The sequence below is a fragment of the Zosterops lateralis genome (genome assembly GCF_965231275.1).
Source record: "Zosterops lateralis genome assembly, chromosome: 1".
Classification (NCBI taxonomy): Eukaryota; Metazoa; Chordata; class Aves; order Passeriformes; family Zosteropidae; genus Zosterops; species Zosterops lateralis.
Window position 1 is genome coordinate 19,552,007 of NC_139762.1, and position 16,938 is coordinate 19,568,944.

A 16,938-nucleotide genomic window follows, 5' to 3' on the forward strand; every position below is an offset into this window, starting at 1 on the left:
GCTGTCTTCAGATCTTCAAAAAGTTCAGAGAATCGATTTCTCACAATTTGCTTTGTTTTTCCTTTTTTTCAGGATGCTTCATCTGCAGACATTCGGAAAGCATATCGAAAGCTTTCTCTGATTTTACACCCAGACAAGAATAAAGATGAAAATGCAGAAATACAGTTTAGGCAAGTAAGTGCAATGTGTAGCTGTAAAACTTTTAGGGGAAAATAGAATTTTTATGTTGATTTTTTTTTTTTTTTTGTATGAACAGTGGTACACCTTTGAAATTAGTGAGTTAAACATTGAATTACATTTTTGCAGATGTAGCTAGACTAAAACCTAATACACTTCTTTGGAATTAACTTGTTCAATAACATGTATTTTGTATTTACCCATATATTAAAGATAATTTGAACATAGTACTTATACTCTTAGGAGGAAAATATGTTTTTGCACTTCCTAAAGCAGTGGGGGAAAATTCTAATCATTTCTCAACACAAGTCCTAGATAGGCATAATTTAATGAAAACAATTAATTTTAGTTACTTTTGAATATTTATAGAATGAAACAACATGACTTTGTAATTAGCTCTTCCCTTTAAAAATGTACCTGGGGCTAAAATCAGCTTACTTAATTGTAGTAAGATCTTCAGGATGAAACAAGGAGATGCACAAGATTCATTTTGACAGATGTCAGGATGGGAAGAGAGTCTTGTATAAGAGTTGCTTGTTTGTGCCTGATGATACTTTGTATAGTCATATATTACTGTTTCTTTTGCACGCTGGGTTTGCTACTTTGTGGTGCAGGGAAAAATGAAAACTAGCAAAGGTCATTTGTTGGCAAATGTAAATATGAGTTCAAAATTTATAAATTCAATGATAAAGTAAAATCTTTCTGTGTTTTCTTTTTTTGTGTTTTGTTTGTTTGTTTTAGTTGGTGGCCATCTATGAGGTTTTAAAGGATGAAGAAAGGAGGCAGAGGTGAGTTAAATTGCACAGCTTTTTAAATAAAGCATTCATACCAGTGTTATATTCAAGCCCTATTTGACTTAGTTGTAACACTTCATAATTTATTTTTTTGCAAAATTTAAGTTAGTAAATTACATGTAATTGTTGAATTAAAGATTTTTGTGGCTTAAAGGGCATAGTGGTATTTTTGCATGACATACTGTTTTTTCTCCTTTAAAACTAGTACTTGAAAGAACTTTAAAAGCTAGCTGTTATTTCAAGCAATTTTTAAAAATTCTTAACAACTATATCAGCTTTTTTGCTCAGTTGTCAGTATTTAAAAACTGTGATTTAAAAATATTGGCCCCTTATTGAAATGTCAGTCATACCACCCTGTATCAATAAAAGGCTTGTTGCGTGGTATTTAGGGTTTATTTCTGTTGTATGTTGTCTTCAGCATTGTTTTCTGTTGCTTTGTTCATAGGGATTTTTTTTACTTTGAGATGTATTATCTCTAATAGTGCAAACTTTAAAATTTTTTTAATAAGTGCTAGTTGTCCTTGCAGCTTCAGGAGCAGCTCCAGCAGTACCTGAAGGAGTAGGATAAAGAACTGGAAACCTGGGGCTAATTTGCTTTTTGGAAGATTGTTTTGAACTTTTTTCCTTGTTTTTAAACAAATAGGAATTTCAATAATTATCAGAAAAAACTGAGACATTGAAAGACTTTTGCTTTTGGGTTGGTGTTTTAGTAGATCATCTTTCAGCTTACAAGTCTTTAAACGGGGTTTTATGAGACATTTCTTGAAGGGATTTTGGCTTTGTAGATGTCTTGGCAGGAGTCCAGGGTTTATAGTACAGATTATCTACTTTTTTGATAATCCCCTTTTCAAGTGTCATGAAAATGTACTTCATAGAAGCACTCTTGGAAATTTGTGGGTTTTTTATTTCATCCATCTAAGGAGAATTTAATTGTAAAGTTACACTTAACAAAAGTAAAGAAAAAAATGTTAGCTAAATGATTTCAGGCCACTTAAAGTGAGTTATCCCCCAGATCTTCCCAACTATTTGTTTATAGCTTCCATACACTTCAGCGTGTTGCTTCTCTGGAACTAAGTTCCTTCATGGAACTTGTGGGAATTTCCTTGCAGCTGTGATAGAAGCTTTTTGCACAAAGCTGTGATGCAGTGGCTTGCAAAAATTATGGTTTAAGCCTTGCACACATTACAAATGTGACTAACTTACTCAAATACTGTTAATTAGTGCATCAGTGATTACAAATGAAAAGTTAAAGTACCAGTAGGTTGTTCTATCTTAGATTGATTTGTCACTAACTTATTTTGTACATAGACGATGTCATGTTTTTCTTGCACAACGTGGATGTATAGTTGTAACTGATTTCATAGTCGAATAAATAGAAATGTAGTGGATTAAACAGTGTTTACTTTCAGAGAATTTTCTGGAAATAATATGCAGAGTTTAGAAATAACCTGTAGAGCAGAGGTAAATGGTCTCATTGCTTTGAGAAGCCCCTGTATTGATCAGGTTATTGCCTAGTGTAATGATAATCTCTGTCTGAGCTGGTAAACAGAGGGTGGCCTGTCAGGCGTTGTTGTAGCATCACATCTCTAATACAAGTCTTCAGTAAGTGGGATAGGAGCTGCTCTCCCTGTTATGTTGGTTCTGTTGTAAGGTAACTTCAGGCTTACTTGCCTTACTTGCCTTGTACACCAAAGGAAAGAGTGGGAATTACTACTTTTTGGAATCTTTAAATGTGGATATTTGGCTTTGAATTGTGTGAGGTGATGGACATGGTGGAATAGGCTCAAAGCTTACTCAGTGTCCCTGCACTGGGTACAGACTGCACTGCAGCCTTAGGCTGGCAGTTGAGCTGGGAATCTCTTCACAACTGACACCTGAATGGTTTGGGGCAGAGCTTTATACCACTGACAGAAGAGCAAGCTGCAGGCTTGTACTTCTGTGCTGTGAAATCAGCTGGACCTGGCTCTTCCTGTTCTTCTCAAAAGTGATGTAATCATTCCTGGTGTGTGCAGAGAGTGGAGCCAGCAAAGGCAGGAATAAGGTCCTGCCCTGTACGAGAGAGTGATGAACTCATTTTGAAACAATAAAACCCCTTCTCCGTGAATGTCATTCTTGGTGAATGTCAGAGCTATTGTTCATTTGTATGAGTACAGAAACAGTGGTTTAAAAAGGCAGATCTGTTGGCCATCTACATGTAATTATTCTTCTGAAGCCTTTGCATTTTCTTATTTATCAGTGAATTTTTACTTTATCTGATGGCAGAAGCCTTTCTTAAAATATTACAGTTCCTCTACTGACAATGATATGACTGGCCTGTAAAACATGGTTTTCTCGTTTGAGAAAGTTACATAGTTGCTCGTGAAGTATACCAGTATCATTATTAGTACTACATAATATAGTAATCTGACCATGTTAATACTTCCCTCCTACACACTATTGAGTGAAACATGGTCAAAACATTCAGATATTCTGACAATAAACATACATGCAGCATCATTTACTGTAGCACTGTTTAACATTAAATTAAACATACATGCAGCAGAACACAATATTTTATGTTTCGTATACACACACCAGTGTTAAATTCTACAGAAAAATTTTGTCTTTAGGGTACGTGGAGATAGGTGCGTTTCCTGAAATAGACTTCACCTTTAGGACATTTATTGGTAAATCAATTTGACAGTGATAAATTTTATTAGTCTTTGATTATCTTAGTTTATGAAAAAATAGATAGTTTTATGCACTTGTGTTAATTGTAATTAGACAAAAAAGAATTCTTAGATCTTAATTTCATTGTTTGTTACCTTTGTAAGGAGCTTTTTTTTCCTACCAGGCCTGTCCTCTGTAATAATGTTGACTTGATTACAGGAAACATTTGCAAAGGGATCAAAATACACTTGTGCAGAGTAAGAAAGGTGTCTATCTTAGTTCTCATTAATAATTAAATGTCTGTATTCATAGGTATAAATTGTTCTGGCTGATGTTGTGCTGCATGTCTTTGACAGCTTGAGGAAAATAGGCCCCTTAAAATAAAATCCAACAGTGCAATCTTTCCATAGTTCAGAATAGTCCTCATTAATTCAAAGTTATAGTATATAAACTACATCAGATCTCAGAAATTATTTGAAATATGAAATGCAGTGGCTCTCTTAAAGGAATAAGTAAATTATGATTATATTAAGATTGATGATACTGTAGTTAGTTACTACAGTTAATGGGGTTTTTTTACTTGCAATGTAATTGATTCACAACTCTAAAAATATTTTATGAAATTTTACAGAAAAAAAGAAATGTTAATAATCTTGCAATTCATTACTTTTAGTCCAGGACTCCTAAGCCTTCTATAGACTGCTGAGTTTTAAAATAAATACTTAACATAATTTAAAGTGGGGAATGTTTTTAGCTTTCTGTTTCTGAACTGGTGCTTTGGGATTTTGGTAGCTTGTTGACTGCTACATTTCAGAGACGACTGGTAGGCAAACTCACATGTGAAAAATTTGCTGAATTCTGTGTGTATGTGTTTGTGGAAAAAAATCCTGCAGATGTATCTTTTCTTTTCAGGTTGTTTTCTTTCCTACATAGAGTTACAATTAATATAGGTTGCCAAAAGAACAGAATTGCTTTGTAATTAAATTCTAAATGTAGTTCATGATGCACACGGATTAACTGTCTTTCATAGTTAATATAAGTGTCTATACAGGAATTCTTTAATGAGAAACTTGCTTTTAATTAAATCACATTGTAAATTTGAAAATTAAGATTTAAAAATTATGGAAGTTTCTGCGTTTCAGTAGGATCGTTTTCCAGTTGAAAACCTAAAAATCATTGATATCTTTATTTTTCAAATACAGAGCTTAATTACTATTGAAAGCAGTGATTTATCTTTTAACAGTATATATTCTAAAAAGTGGGTTATAATAGAAGCTATCTTCCCTTAAAATGGCCAGTCGTGTGAGCTATAATGCTCATTGATAGTAAAATCAATAGAGCATTGATTCGGAGCCTTAATCCGTGGAGGCTGTTGTTCAGAGCAGCGGCCATAGCCTGGTAAATACCCAGTGCTGTTTAAAGCACTTAATGCAAGAGGCTCTGCTGTCTTAATTTATTTTTTCTTAACAGATAATTTATAATAGAACGTGGTTGCCAAATGTTAGTTTGAAATCTTGGTTTACATATTACTATATTGTTACCATCAGCATATACGGACTTTATTTAATCAGTAGCCACTTTTTCAGTACATCAATTAACAACCCTTAATATATAAGAAGGCAACTGCTTAATAAATGTATATTAGTATTAAATTAGATTGTAAATGTATTTCTCTGAAGATTTCAAAGGAAGAACATCTTATGGAAAACCTTGTTATCAACCTAATTTGCTTTGAAGATGGTTCTGCTTCTAAAATGTTATCTTCTATTATCACTAAAATCTTGTAAATGTCTTAATATTTTTTAAAGGCTAAAACTTCTACTTATTTCTTAAACAAAAGTTAAGTACAAATTTTAATTTTAAAATAACATCATAAGTGGTTTTTCTGAACAGAGCTTGTATTAAGGTATCAGTAGTTAATTTGTTCCGACTTACTGGGAAAGGAAAAAAGTTATTAGTTCAAATTTTACAATAACAGACGTTAACCTTAGTATTCTCATAGTTGTAATGGAAGACAGAATTTTGTAATATGAATTTTACTTCTGGTATCATTCAGAACACAGCAGAATCCTGAGGTGTTAAATCTTTTATGCAGACATAATGGTGCCAACTTGAACAAATGTATTATCAGAAGTTAGCTTTTCAGATATGCACTATATTAAGGCATATTTTTTAATTGAAAACCACTGCTTCTTTTTCTGCTTAAAATGAATTTGCTTGTGGAAATTTTTTTTTAGTACATCTCCAAGGTATCAATTTAATAACTATCAAAGTAGCTAGTGCAGTTGTTGCATTTAAATTGATTTACATGTCAAGACTGGCAGTTTAGCAGCTGCGCTATTATTCCTGGATTGGTCAATTTACTTGAGAAAAACCTACTACTGAGTTCTACTGACCTGCATGACAATATAGGCCCTATTTCTATTCCTGTAATTAGGCCTGCGACTAACTCAGAATATTTTTAATTAAAATATTTTGGTCAATGTGTTGCACCAAATTAGGCCTTTCAGTGCAGATTTAATTCTGGAAATGGTGTGATTAGAATATGTAATGAGTTGTGTTCAATTTAAGATTAACAGGTTGTGCATCTTGAATATACAGGTTTTTAGGTTTACTGTAGAGATTTTTGTTTAAAACTCTACTCTGAAAAGGTAATTTTGAAAAATCTGGTTTGCCTGTCTGTGGTTTATTTTTAAATTGAGCAAATATTGTAAATAAAAGACCTCAGACGTACTAAGATATTTCAAGACATTTGTGTGAAGGAAAAGGGATTGTCATAAAATAGTTTCTGTACAGTAGTTAGGGTTAGTAATTAAACAGTTTTAAAATAGATTAATTTTGAGGACAGTATTTCAAATAGAAAATCAAAAACTGGTGAACTTTGTTTTCAAACATCAATATCAAGCCTCTAATTTAAACTCTTACCTTACAATGAAGGTATAAATCTGGCAAGTTTTTACCTAATGGATTTTGTGGTACTAAAGGACAAAAACAAAAAGCAGATACCTCTCCCCTCCCCCCACCACTTGTGCATTTAATTTGTAAAAGAAAAACGGGTTTCTAGTGTTTGAGACATTTGTTCTTGGGTACCTATTTAGTAGTTAGTGGGTTGTTACTTACTTCGATGATGGAGACCTGCCCACTGATTACTGAGCACGTAGAGCACTCCGACATTTCTGGAAGTCTCTTACTTCAAAAGTGAATGAACTTGGAGGGGGAGGGGGATAAGTGTTGCAGGAACATTTGAATTTTTTTTTTCCTGCCCCAGTGTTCGGAGCCTATTTGTTCCCACATGCAAGCCTATCTGCTGACAAAACAAGGTATTGCTCTCTAAAAAAAAAAAAAAATTACTAAATGATCGTTTGTGTGTGTATTATTCAAGCACTCTGTGGATTATCTTTTGTTTTATAATTGGATGGTTTGACTTATTTCATTTTTAGCTCTCCATGAAAGCCTGTTATGTTTGCTACTGTAGGTATGATGATATTCTGATCAATGGACTACCAGATTGGCGACAGCCTGTGTTCTACTACAGGCGAGTGAGAAAAATGAGCAATGCTGAGCTGGCATTACTCTTGTTCATTATACTCACAGTGGGTCATTATGCTGTGGTTTGGTCAATCTACCTGGAGAAACAGCTGGTAAGTATTGGTAATAAATCAAACTTGCTTCAATTATTAGTGCTGAATTTCTTTTAGAAGTTTGCATATTATAAAGATCTCTACCACTTCCCCTTGTTTGAATTTGGATTTTTTCATATTTTAAAATGATTATGTTTCAAGTGATGATAATTACAGAATGAGATATTCAGCATCTCAGAAATAGTAATCTAAAAATGACTTAATTTTTCTAGAATTGGTAATAAATTGCAAGAGCTGGTCCTGGGTTTTTAGTTGAAAGGAAAAGAGAAAGTCTATTAATTGTTGATGAAGAATCATATGCTACTGTAGTCATATCTAGGGTTTAAAGTAGTCAGGTTTTATTTGTTTAAAAGTCATACTTGCTTTGCCTTTGTTCTAAGCTAAATGCTTTTTTGTTTGGGGTTTTTCTTAACAGAGTGGGAATTGGTAAGCAGTATAAATCACATTTTTTGGTAATTTTTTTGTCATATAAAAGTCTGTTGCACTTAGACTAAAAAAAACTAAGCATAACTTGAAAAATATTCATACATTAGCATCTATTTACATTTTTTTATTTTCCACTGCATTATTGAAGTTGATGAATGAGAAAGGAGGCAAGTTGAATGCTTTCTCCTCTTAGAAAACTTTGATTGCTATGGTGATACACATGAGTGACAGAACTGGACTTCATGTGTGTTTAAAGACTGGATACCATGGCAACAGTTATTGTTAAGATAGATCATTTTACTTAATCATGTAGGACCCCAGATCCATTTGCATAAATGCTACTCTACTGTTTACCCTTCACAGAGGAGTCCCAGTAACATTTGTGGTTTACATGCTAATGATAACCTGTAACGGTAGTTCTTTCTCTATCAAGGATGAACTGCTTAGCAGAAAAAAGAGGGAAAAGAAGAAAAAAACGGGCGGCAGGAGTACAGATGAAGCCAAACTTGCTGCTCTAGACAAAAATGAAAGGTGGGAAAGAGCTCTCTTGTTTCTGCATTTTAAAACGTTCTGTCAGCTACTGATAGAGTGCTCTCATTCTCTTTTTGCATCTTTGAAATAGTCTGTGAGAAAAAGAACTGTATTTGTAGGAACAGCCACTGCTGATACAAAGTGTGCTAGTGTAGATGTGTTTTCATGTTTGGATTTGTAAATAAACATGTGGTGTTTATTCAGCAGATCAATAATCTTTGAAAGATTAGGGCTGAATTAAAGGCATCTGTCTTATAAAAGGGTATTTTTTTCTACAATTTGGTTTTAGAAGATTTTAGAACTCTTTCCCTCTTTAAGGGTTTTTGCTTTTGATTACAGTTAACAAATTTAAATTTATTTGAGCTTTAATTTATTACTATTCCAAGCAAGGAGTTTTTATGGGGGTTTAATGCTTGTCTGATTAAATGCTTTTTATCTGATTAACTTAAAAATGAGCGTGTTGGTAAAGGCTTCTAACACATTGTTTGTCAAGGAACACATAGGGAAATAGTGACTTTCAAGACACTCCAAAAGATACCACTATTTCTTCTATTGATTCATAGAAAGAAATAAAGGGTTTAAATAGTTCACACAGCAGGGGCATGAACTGGATCAATGAGGGATGGAGATCAGAGACCATTCTGCCTGTCGTCTTTCCTGATGACATCAGTGAGTAATGCTCCAGTGAACTGCAAATGACATTAATTTTTATGTATTGTTTTGTTTATGCTACAGTCTTCATATCTGCTTGTCAGCACTTGTGAACACTTGGTTGAGGCTTGAGTGGTTTTTTGGTTTGTTTTTTAAGTTAAACTACAGTGATTATGTGGTTTATGAATTTATTTTCTTGAAGAAAAGTTTTTTAGGAGATCAAAATACAGAAATTTATTAGAAGTTAGCTGTTACGTATTTTGAATTAAATGTTTAAAATGTATCTTTATTATTATGTAGTTAGACATTTTTATGGGAGTTGACAAGTGCTAATCATCTTAAAGGATAATGGGAAAGTTCTGGCTTAGAGATTGCGTGGCAATAATGAAAAACCTACAATTTTATTTGACTGCAGGGTACTGGACAAACCACAATGGCATGACTTACTTCCATGCAAGCTGGGAATATGGTTCTGTCTCACAGTGAAAGCTTTACCTCAGTTATTCCAGGTAACAGTAATGATGTTAATTTGTGTTACTTAATTTTTTAATGGTGTTATTCAGTATAATCAGATGTGTAGCACTTGTTCTTAATTATTTTTTGGCTCGAACACATAGCATATAATATATCTATATATAAAAAAAGAAATTACTCTTCGGAGGCAAATTTGATATCATAAGTTCATGGAAATATGAATGTATTTTAAATGCATATTAATCTTAACAAGCTAGGAAAGCAGTTTCTGTTAGGCAAAACTACAAGAATAAATGATGGGAGAGAGGTGGTATATATCCATCTAATTAGGAATAGCAATGTTTTTTAAGTGATGTTAACAAAACTACTTTAATCTCAAATCAACAGATGTGGTACTTTCATAGCAAATTTTAATATGCCATTTAAATTTGGGGTAACAGTGAAATTACTTTTTGTGACGGAGTTTCTTTCTTTAATTCACTGGATAATGATACAGATTGATACCTGAAATTGCTGAGGTAAAATAACAAAGCTATGGTTGTAATTTATAAACATCAATGTGGCAGGCTTGCTCACAATAATTGTGTTTTTATCTAATACTATAAACTGTAAAACCTAGCTGGTTTTCAACTAACGGAAGTATTTTCAGATCAGTTACCAGAATAACTTTTTTTATATCAGCTGCTCTTTCTTTGCATCTTTCTTAAATATGCTGTTTTGTTTTTAATACCTTTGTCACTGATAATATGGATCAGGCAAGGTGAGATGGATTTTACTTTGGTTTACTGAAATATCAAGTGTTAATTTAAGAGTAGAAGTAGTAGAAATGGCATCAGTGTTTGGGTTTTCTCTCTGTTCAAGCTAGAAACAGACTATAGTTATAACTCCTATCCTCTTATTTAAACTCTTGAAAAAGTTATGAATGCAGTAATGCCTGGTTTTCCAGCATCCATTTCTATAGCCTTTAGCTTTTCCTACAAACAGAGGCAAAAGTTAATCTCTCTCTTAAAATTTTCATCAGAACTTTGGGGCTGTTTTATTTTAAAAAACCTTTGTTTTCGCAAGTTTGTAAAGCAGGTTGATTATGCTTAATCAACTGTTGTGTCCAAATTAAGCTTTGATGTTCATTCCTCATCAAGGTGAGTCAGATAGAAAATAATTAGGGTCAGCAAACTCTGTTGCTGCATTTTTGAATCTTTATTCATAATTATAGTACTTCCCCTTTTGCTTTAATTGCAAAATTTTAAGAAAATCACACAATATAGTAAGATTAGTGAATAATTTTAAATTAGGACTTCTTATGAGCTGCTTATAATTATTATGATATTAAGATAGTTTTATGTCAGTATAACAGGATTCAGGTTTGCTGTTCAAAAAGCAGCTCCTATACCTGTCAGAATTGCCAGAAAAAAAAAACAACAAAAGTGATGCTTCATGCTTTGTAGAACTTAGTCCTTCTTTGGATTCCTGTTCCATTAAATTAATAGTACTGGAAAAAAAAGCTGTCCAATAACTCCTGGAAAACTGGAGACCATCAAGCAGGGGTTTGGTGGCAGGGGAAGCATGTTGTAGAGGAATTCAGAGCAGGAAGACTTTGAAGCAAAGAGGAAGGAAAGACAGAGGGGCTCTAGAGTAAATTGGCCCACGTATAAATGACACTGCTGCTTAACTGCAGGGTTTGTTTTGTTGTTGTTTAACATGACCCTCTGGTTACATGAGTCAAAATGCAATAAACCATAAATAATCTCCACTGTTAAAACTATTCAAGATTTCAGGTGACTGAAATACATTATTGTAGCTTATTATTTATTAGTTAACAATACTTAAAGAAGTATCACCTCTTCTGAAGAGCATAAGAGCAGCAGTGATCTCATGTAGGAGCTGTGTTCTGAAATGACGGTTGAAAAGATACCTAGTATGTTGCAACTACCTTGACAGAGAGACCTCTGAGTTCTTTTTGATTTTGATGTATACCTAACATTTTGGCAAGATCTGCCTTAATGACCAGCATGGAGCAAAAAGTTATCTGTACTTGTAATACTATAACCTGGTACAAAGGTCCTGTTTTAAATCTGAGTGCTTTTTTTGTTCAGTGATACATAAGCTTGAGATTTCAGGGTACTTAATGCTTTTAATATAACTAAAATCACTGAGGCAGAAGATGAAGGATCCTACAGATACTGAGTACTGTTACATGTCGTAACAGTGTCGTATTGCAAGTGGTTGGCATCGGGATGGATGCTAAAGATTTTTGTCGTTTTAATCTAAATTATTTCTCCAGTCATTTAAGAGCCAACAAATCGTTTTCAAAATCTGTTGTTCAGCTGCAACCAATCCAATCATAGATTAACTTCTAAAAATGCATCCATATTTCAATGAACTGTGTTTGGGACAGGAAAGTGGAAGAGTTAGCAATGCTTTTAACTGAATGTTCCTCTGCCATTGAGTTTTTCAAAGCCCTGCCAGTAAAACAGCTGAACTGTTTCCTCAAACTAATGAAACAAGCACCTGCCTGTAACAGACACAAGTTCTTCCTCAGAGGAGACTTAATTAAAAAAAATCCTCAAAACAAATCAAACATAACATCAAAACAACAACAGCAATAAATAAAACTTTTTAGCCCTTCTTGTATTGAATTCTTTTTACCTACCATCCATCTCTCCCCCTATAGTTAATGTGAATATTATTCTTGCAACAGCTGTGTCTGAGGATTCAGGTTGCTGAGCTTCTGCTCATGCCTGGCTCTCATTTATCCAATTGAATGTCTTTCTCTTACTTCCATTCCTCCTTCAAAATGTCAGATTTCAGAAGGAGGCACTTAAAATAATTAAGATGGGCCTTCACTGAAGAAAAATGCTTTGTTTGCATGCCCTTGTGATGGCCTATGCCATTTTATTGTAGCCTGCATTTTATGTCAAGAAACTGGAAGAAAAATGTGTGAGAGGAGAATGAGAGAAACTAAGAAAGTGAGCAGGTTTTTTTAACTGTTGACAATTGTATTTTGAGAGAAACTAGATAGTTTTTTATATCCACACATTGAGTTTAGTTAAATTTAGGAGTGAAAACAGCATTTAAAAGTTTGTCTGAAGAAGCAAAGGGAGAAAAATACATAAAATGCATCATAAATCAAATATGTGTGCTGTGAAAGAAACATTAAGTGGAGTATAAATTACATTCCCTATTACCAAGTTTAATTCTTGTAATGTAGGATAAGAAAAAAATAGAAAATGAATGAAAATTGTTTCTAAGGCCATTTTAGTTAACGCTTTAGTGAGAATGACCTGGAAAAAAGGCAATGTATTTAAAAAAAGAAAAAAAAAAGAGGGGGAGAACCCTCAGAAACTCAATTAAAATGCTTATTGAAACTGAAATTTCTTCTTAGAATGAAATAAACAAGCTACATGTAGTGTGCAAGAATTTCAGCTCAAATTGCATATGTAATACAGACCAGACAGTTAAGTGTACTTATGTTTTGAGGGAGAACTATTGTAAGCAAATTGCAGTTTATTCCAAAACCAGCTGACTAGAAGGTAGTTTTTTTTAATGTTTGGACATATAACTTAAGACAAGTGGTCTTTTTGAAAAATGTTTTTAATTATTCTTTACAAATTTTTTCCTTCAGAAAACAGAAGATAGGCATGTTTCTTAGTGGTCCTGTCAACTTTCCCTCCACACTGATGTGGTGAAGTTTAGCAGTGAATGTCTTTATTTTTACACCAAGTGAATTATGAGCCTGCTGTTGTCCTGAGGGTAATGGAGCAGAAAGCATTTTTGTTTGTTTCTGACAGAAATGGTTTCTTATTAAAAACACAAAGTTTCCTTCTTCTGTCTGTAATCCTGTAGGTGTAGAGCACACACCCTTGCAGTGAGCTGCTGGGAGAACTGGTGGCTCACCAGTAATGAGAAGGCAGTTTGAGCTCAGCACATAGTTGCACTGGGTATAACCTAGTGAGATTATCAAGAAAGCTTTCAAATGCAATTGAAACTTGTATTTATAAAGACCTTTGTGTAGCACAAAGTGAATTAAAACAAAAAAGCCAGTAATTTATTTTTATGTAGACTACCAGATGGTAATTACTGTAGCTGATTTAGTAGTCTGGAATAGATTCAAACTAGTGACCCAGAGGTGTTTAATTTATTGGCATTTTTTCCTCAGGTTTTCTTTTAATCTGTGATCACAATTCAACACCTGTTTAGAGATGGTTCAGCTTTGGCCTTAAAAGGATTGGCAATGTGTCATTAAACTCAAGAGGCTTTGCCAGCAGGGCATCTCCTTTGGCAGGTTAGCTTCCAAGCAAGATTTGATTAGGTCAGCAAATGTATTTGTGGGTTGTTTCTGTCTTCACGTGTGACTTTGTATAAAATGATGTGAGATTGAAACAAAATTTATTGCATTTAATAACATATGCCTTAAAAATACTTATTTTAAAAAAGGATTTATTCAAGTCAGTAAGGTTAAATATCTTTCTATTTCCCAGCATTACAGGGTTTTGAGGGTTTTGACATGTTCCAATTTACTGTACAGCACCAATGTTGGTATAATTTGTGGGGAGCGAGCAATTGCAGGATGTGTGGCACGAGTGATTGCCCATTTGCTCTGTTTCTTGCTATTTTGCAGCTGTTGGGAGAACCAAAGTAAGGATGAAGCTCTTGACCCTGAGGTCAATTAGAAGCTTAGAAGCAGGTCAGAGGAGAGTGGATGGTAAAACAAGTATTCTGGGTGTATGCAAGTGAGCAAAAATAATTTGTGTCTAACAGGGTACTGCTTGAGGCTCTGGAGGAAAAATGTGCTGCAAAAATACTAAAAGTTTTAAATAAATGTAAGACAGTAAAGAAATTTGCTTTTAATTGCCTGCTATGCTGTGCCAACTTCTTTATATCACTTACTATAAGTCTACGTGTCCTACCACATGAGTGTGAGTAGCTCATGTGTGGGAGGCAATACTGGCTCTCAATTGTTGCTACTGGTATGCTGTGGTATGAGGCTTCATGGGGTGTGAAATGGGTCCCAGAGAGGCCTTGCAGCCCTGACCACTGTTTCCCTTTCTGGCTGCCTTTGTCTCACCACTGGGCATGTGGAATTCCCAGCAGAGGCTGCAGTGGTGCAGCCACTGGTCACATGGTGCACCCAGGCTTGGGAAGCAGCCACAACTGCCCACGGGCTGTACACAGCTGAAGAGCCTCCCCACACCTGGGATTATTCTACAGGCAAAGCATGATTTTTTGATTATTAAAGAGGAAGTAATGTAATTCCTATTTGTTTACTAGATTGCCTTTGAGCAAAGAGGTAAAAATACCAAAGAGAAGTATAAATCATAATGTTCAACTCTTTTTTAAACACTGTTTCTTACCATAACACATTGGTAGCAGTAGTTCAGAAACCTATCCAAAGAGTATTTTTGCTGTGGTGTAATGGTTGGAATTTTTATTGCATAGATATAACAAATTGAAGGTCAGCTGGTGGAATAAATTTAATTTACCTCTCTTTAATATAAATTGCAGACAATAATACTGTGGTGAAAGAGACAAAAAATTGGTTCAATAGCTCCATAAAAGTATTTATGTTGTTCATGTAACAAAAATTAGTCCCAAGAAAATTATTTCAGTATATTGATTTTGAGTATGCTTATGAGAAAGTTTTCAGTTAACTGTGAATTCTGTTTATATCAGTCCCTTACCCAAAGAACTAAAATGTGAGGTGTTTCTATCACAAAATCTGAAATGAAGGTTCTCACACAGCAGTTGTTTCAAGTTGTCTGCTTGCTTTCTCTTAATCTCCAGTTTCTTTTGAGGTAGACCAGAAAGCCAGGAGGATTTAATTTTTACTGGAGGGGAAAATACCCAAACATCAAAAACCCAAAACCACAAAGCAAACAAACCAACAAAGCCTCATCACCCTCCCCAAAAATCAAGGAGAAGCCGAAATGCCTGAGTCTTACTCAGAATGGAAGTTTTTTCTTCCAGAATTAGTACAGTTCGACTAAACAGTGTATCTCTTGATTTAAAAGCAACAAACAAAAGAAAATCTAAAACCTCAACCAAGACCTCAAACCCTAAAACAAAGGAAAGAAAGCCTGGAAAGTTCAATATACAGGAATCTCTGTATTTCTGCATGACTCAGGCTCAGCTTTCTCTGGGCAATCTCAATTTAATCTCAATTTAATAACATGAGATTATACTGATATAAAGAGAGAAACTATACTTTCAAGAATTTTTCAGTATTCTTCTTTCTTATTTATGATTAAAATGTGAGGGTAATCACATAGAAATACTAATAGGATAGCAGGATTTTGCATTTCCAATACATTCTTTTTTCATTCTGTTCCTTTTTGCAAAGTATTTATTTGAATTTATAGCATAATAAACCAGCATATATCAGCCTTCTTCTTTATTCTTTATGGTTAACTAATTACATATTATGCTGCTGTAATGGTGAGAAGAAATAATGTATTTGTTTTGATGATTTTTTTTGAAAACTTCTTACACTCCAGCAAATAAGAACATATTTCTGATTAGGTGAGCTGGGGTTTTAGTTAGAACTTTCCACTTTGTATTTGTGTCTCTTTTCTCTGTATCTTTCCACCCCAGAAGTACAAAAATACTGCTTTTCTTATGTCTGTTTCTCTTGAAGGTGAAGTATACATTAAGTATAAAATGTTGATGTTTTGAGCTATAAAATTGTTACTGAATCCTGGGGAAGGAGCATTAGATTGGGAGAGATTGTCAGTGTCTTTAGGGTCCTAAAATGCTTGTATTGAGACAAAATGACTGCTTAAATGTATCACTTTGGAAAAGTAAAAAAATCTGAGCATAAATCTATTTTGAAATACTTACACTACCAAAACTGAATATTCTTGAAATCAAATATTCCTGTTTAGACTGATTGAAAGCTAATGAAGAATAAATTGAAAGGGGCTTATTTACATTAAGGCAGAAGTTTTCTTCAAAAAACTTCTATGTTAAATGGTTTTCCAGTGTTTTTTCATTTTGTCTTATAAGGTCTGATATGCATAAAATTTGTGTCTGTGGTTAAAGTCTTTACTCAAGTATGCATTTTAATTTTTCTTTACAACCTGTAGAGCCTTTTTTTTTTCTTTTTTTCTTTTTTTTTTTTTTTTTTTGTGAGAAGGATTTGATTTTCAAATCTTCAAAATCCATTTGAGTAAAGCCTTTAGTTGTTTTTGTTTTTCTTTGCTATTCTTTACATGTATACATTTGTGTATGCTTCAAAATGTGCAGTTTCCCCTTTTTTTTGTTATTATGGTACTAGCCATAATAGTCTTACTGATAAGATGAAAGACTGATGCTGCCTTTGTTACCTGCATATTACTCCATTTGTAGTGATAATCCATTCTATATCTAAAAAGCAACAATACTACCAAATTTCATTTACGTGCTTCTGACTAGTTTTCTTTGTTGTTCAGCTATTGTGTCTCATTTTCATCTGAGCCACATTTCCAATTGTTCTGTGATTGACGTGCTGGTGAGATTGACAGTTACCCCCTAGTGCCTGCTGTCTGGAGATCCCACAAGCAATAATGGATTTTACACCCGAATTTAGCATCAAATATTGGCTTTCAGTGTCAAATGGGTTA

General features: G+C 33.8%; 1 protein-coding gene across 1 annotated transcript in view; it reads left to right on the forward strand.

Moving 5' to 3' along the window:
• DNAJC1 (DnaJ heat shock protein family (Hsp40) member C1) overlaps nucleotides 1-16,938 on the forward strand; it is a gene marked incomplete at its 5' end in the record, with an annotated part of 110,343 nt that overhangs the window by 37,302 nt on the left and 56,103 nt on the right. The window contains 5 exons of the mRNA XM_083884790.1: nucleotides 73-174; nucleotides 919-965; nucleotides 7,096-7,261; nucleotides 8,121-8,218; nucleotides 9,285-9,378. Coding sequence (XP_083740916.1) covers nucleotides 73-174; nucleotides 919-965; nucleotides 7,096-7,261; nucleotides 8,121-8,218; nucleotides 9,285-9,378 — 507 coding nt within the window. The remainder of the gene's footprint in view (nucleotides 1-72; nucleotides 175-918; nucleotides 966-7,095; nucleotides 7,262-8,120; nucleotides 8,219-9,284; nucleotides 9,379-16,938) is intronic.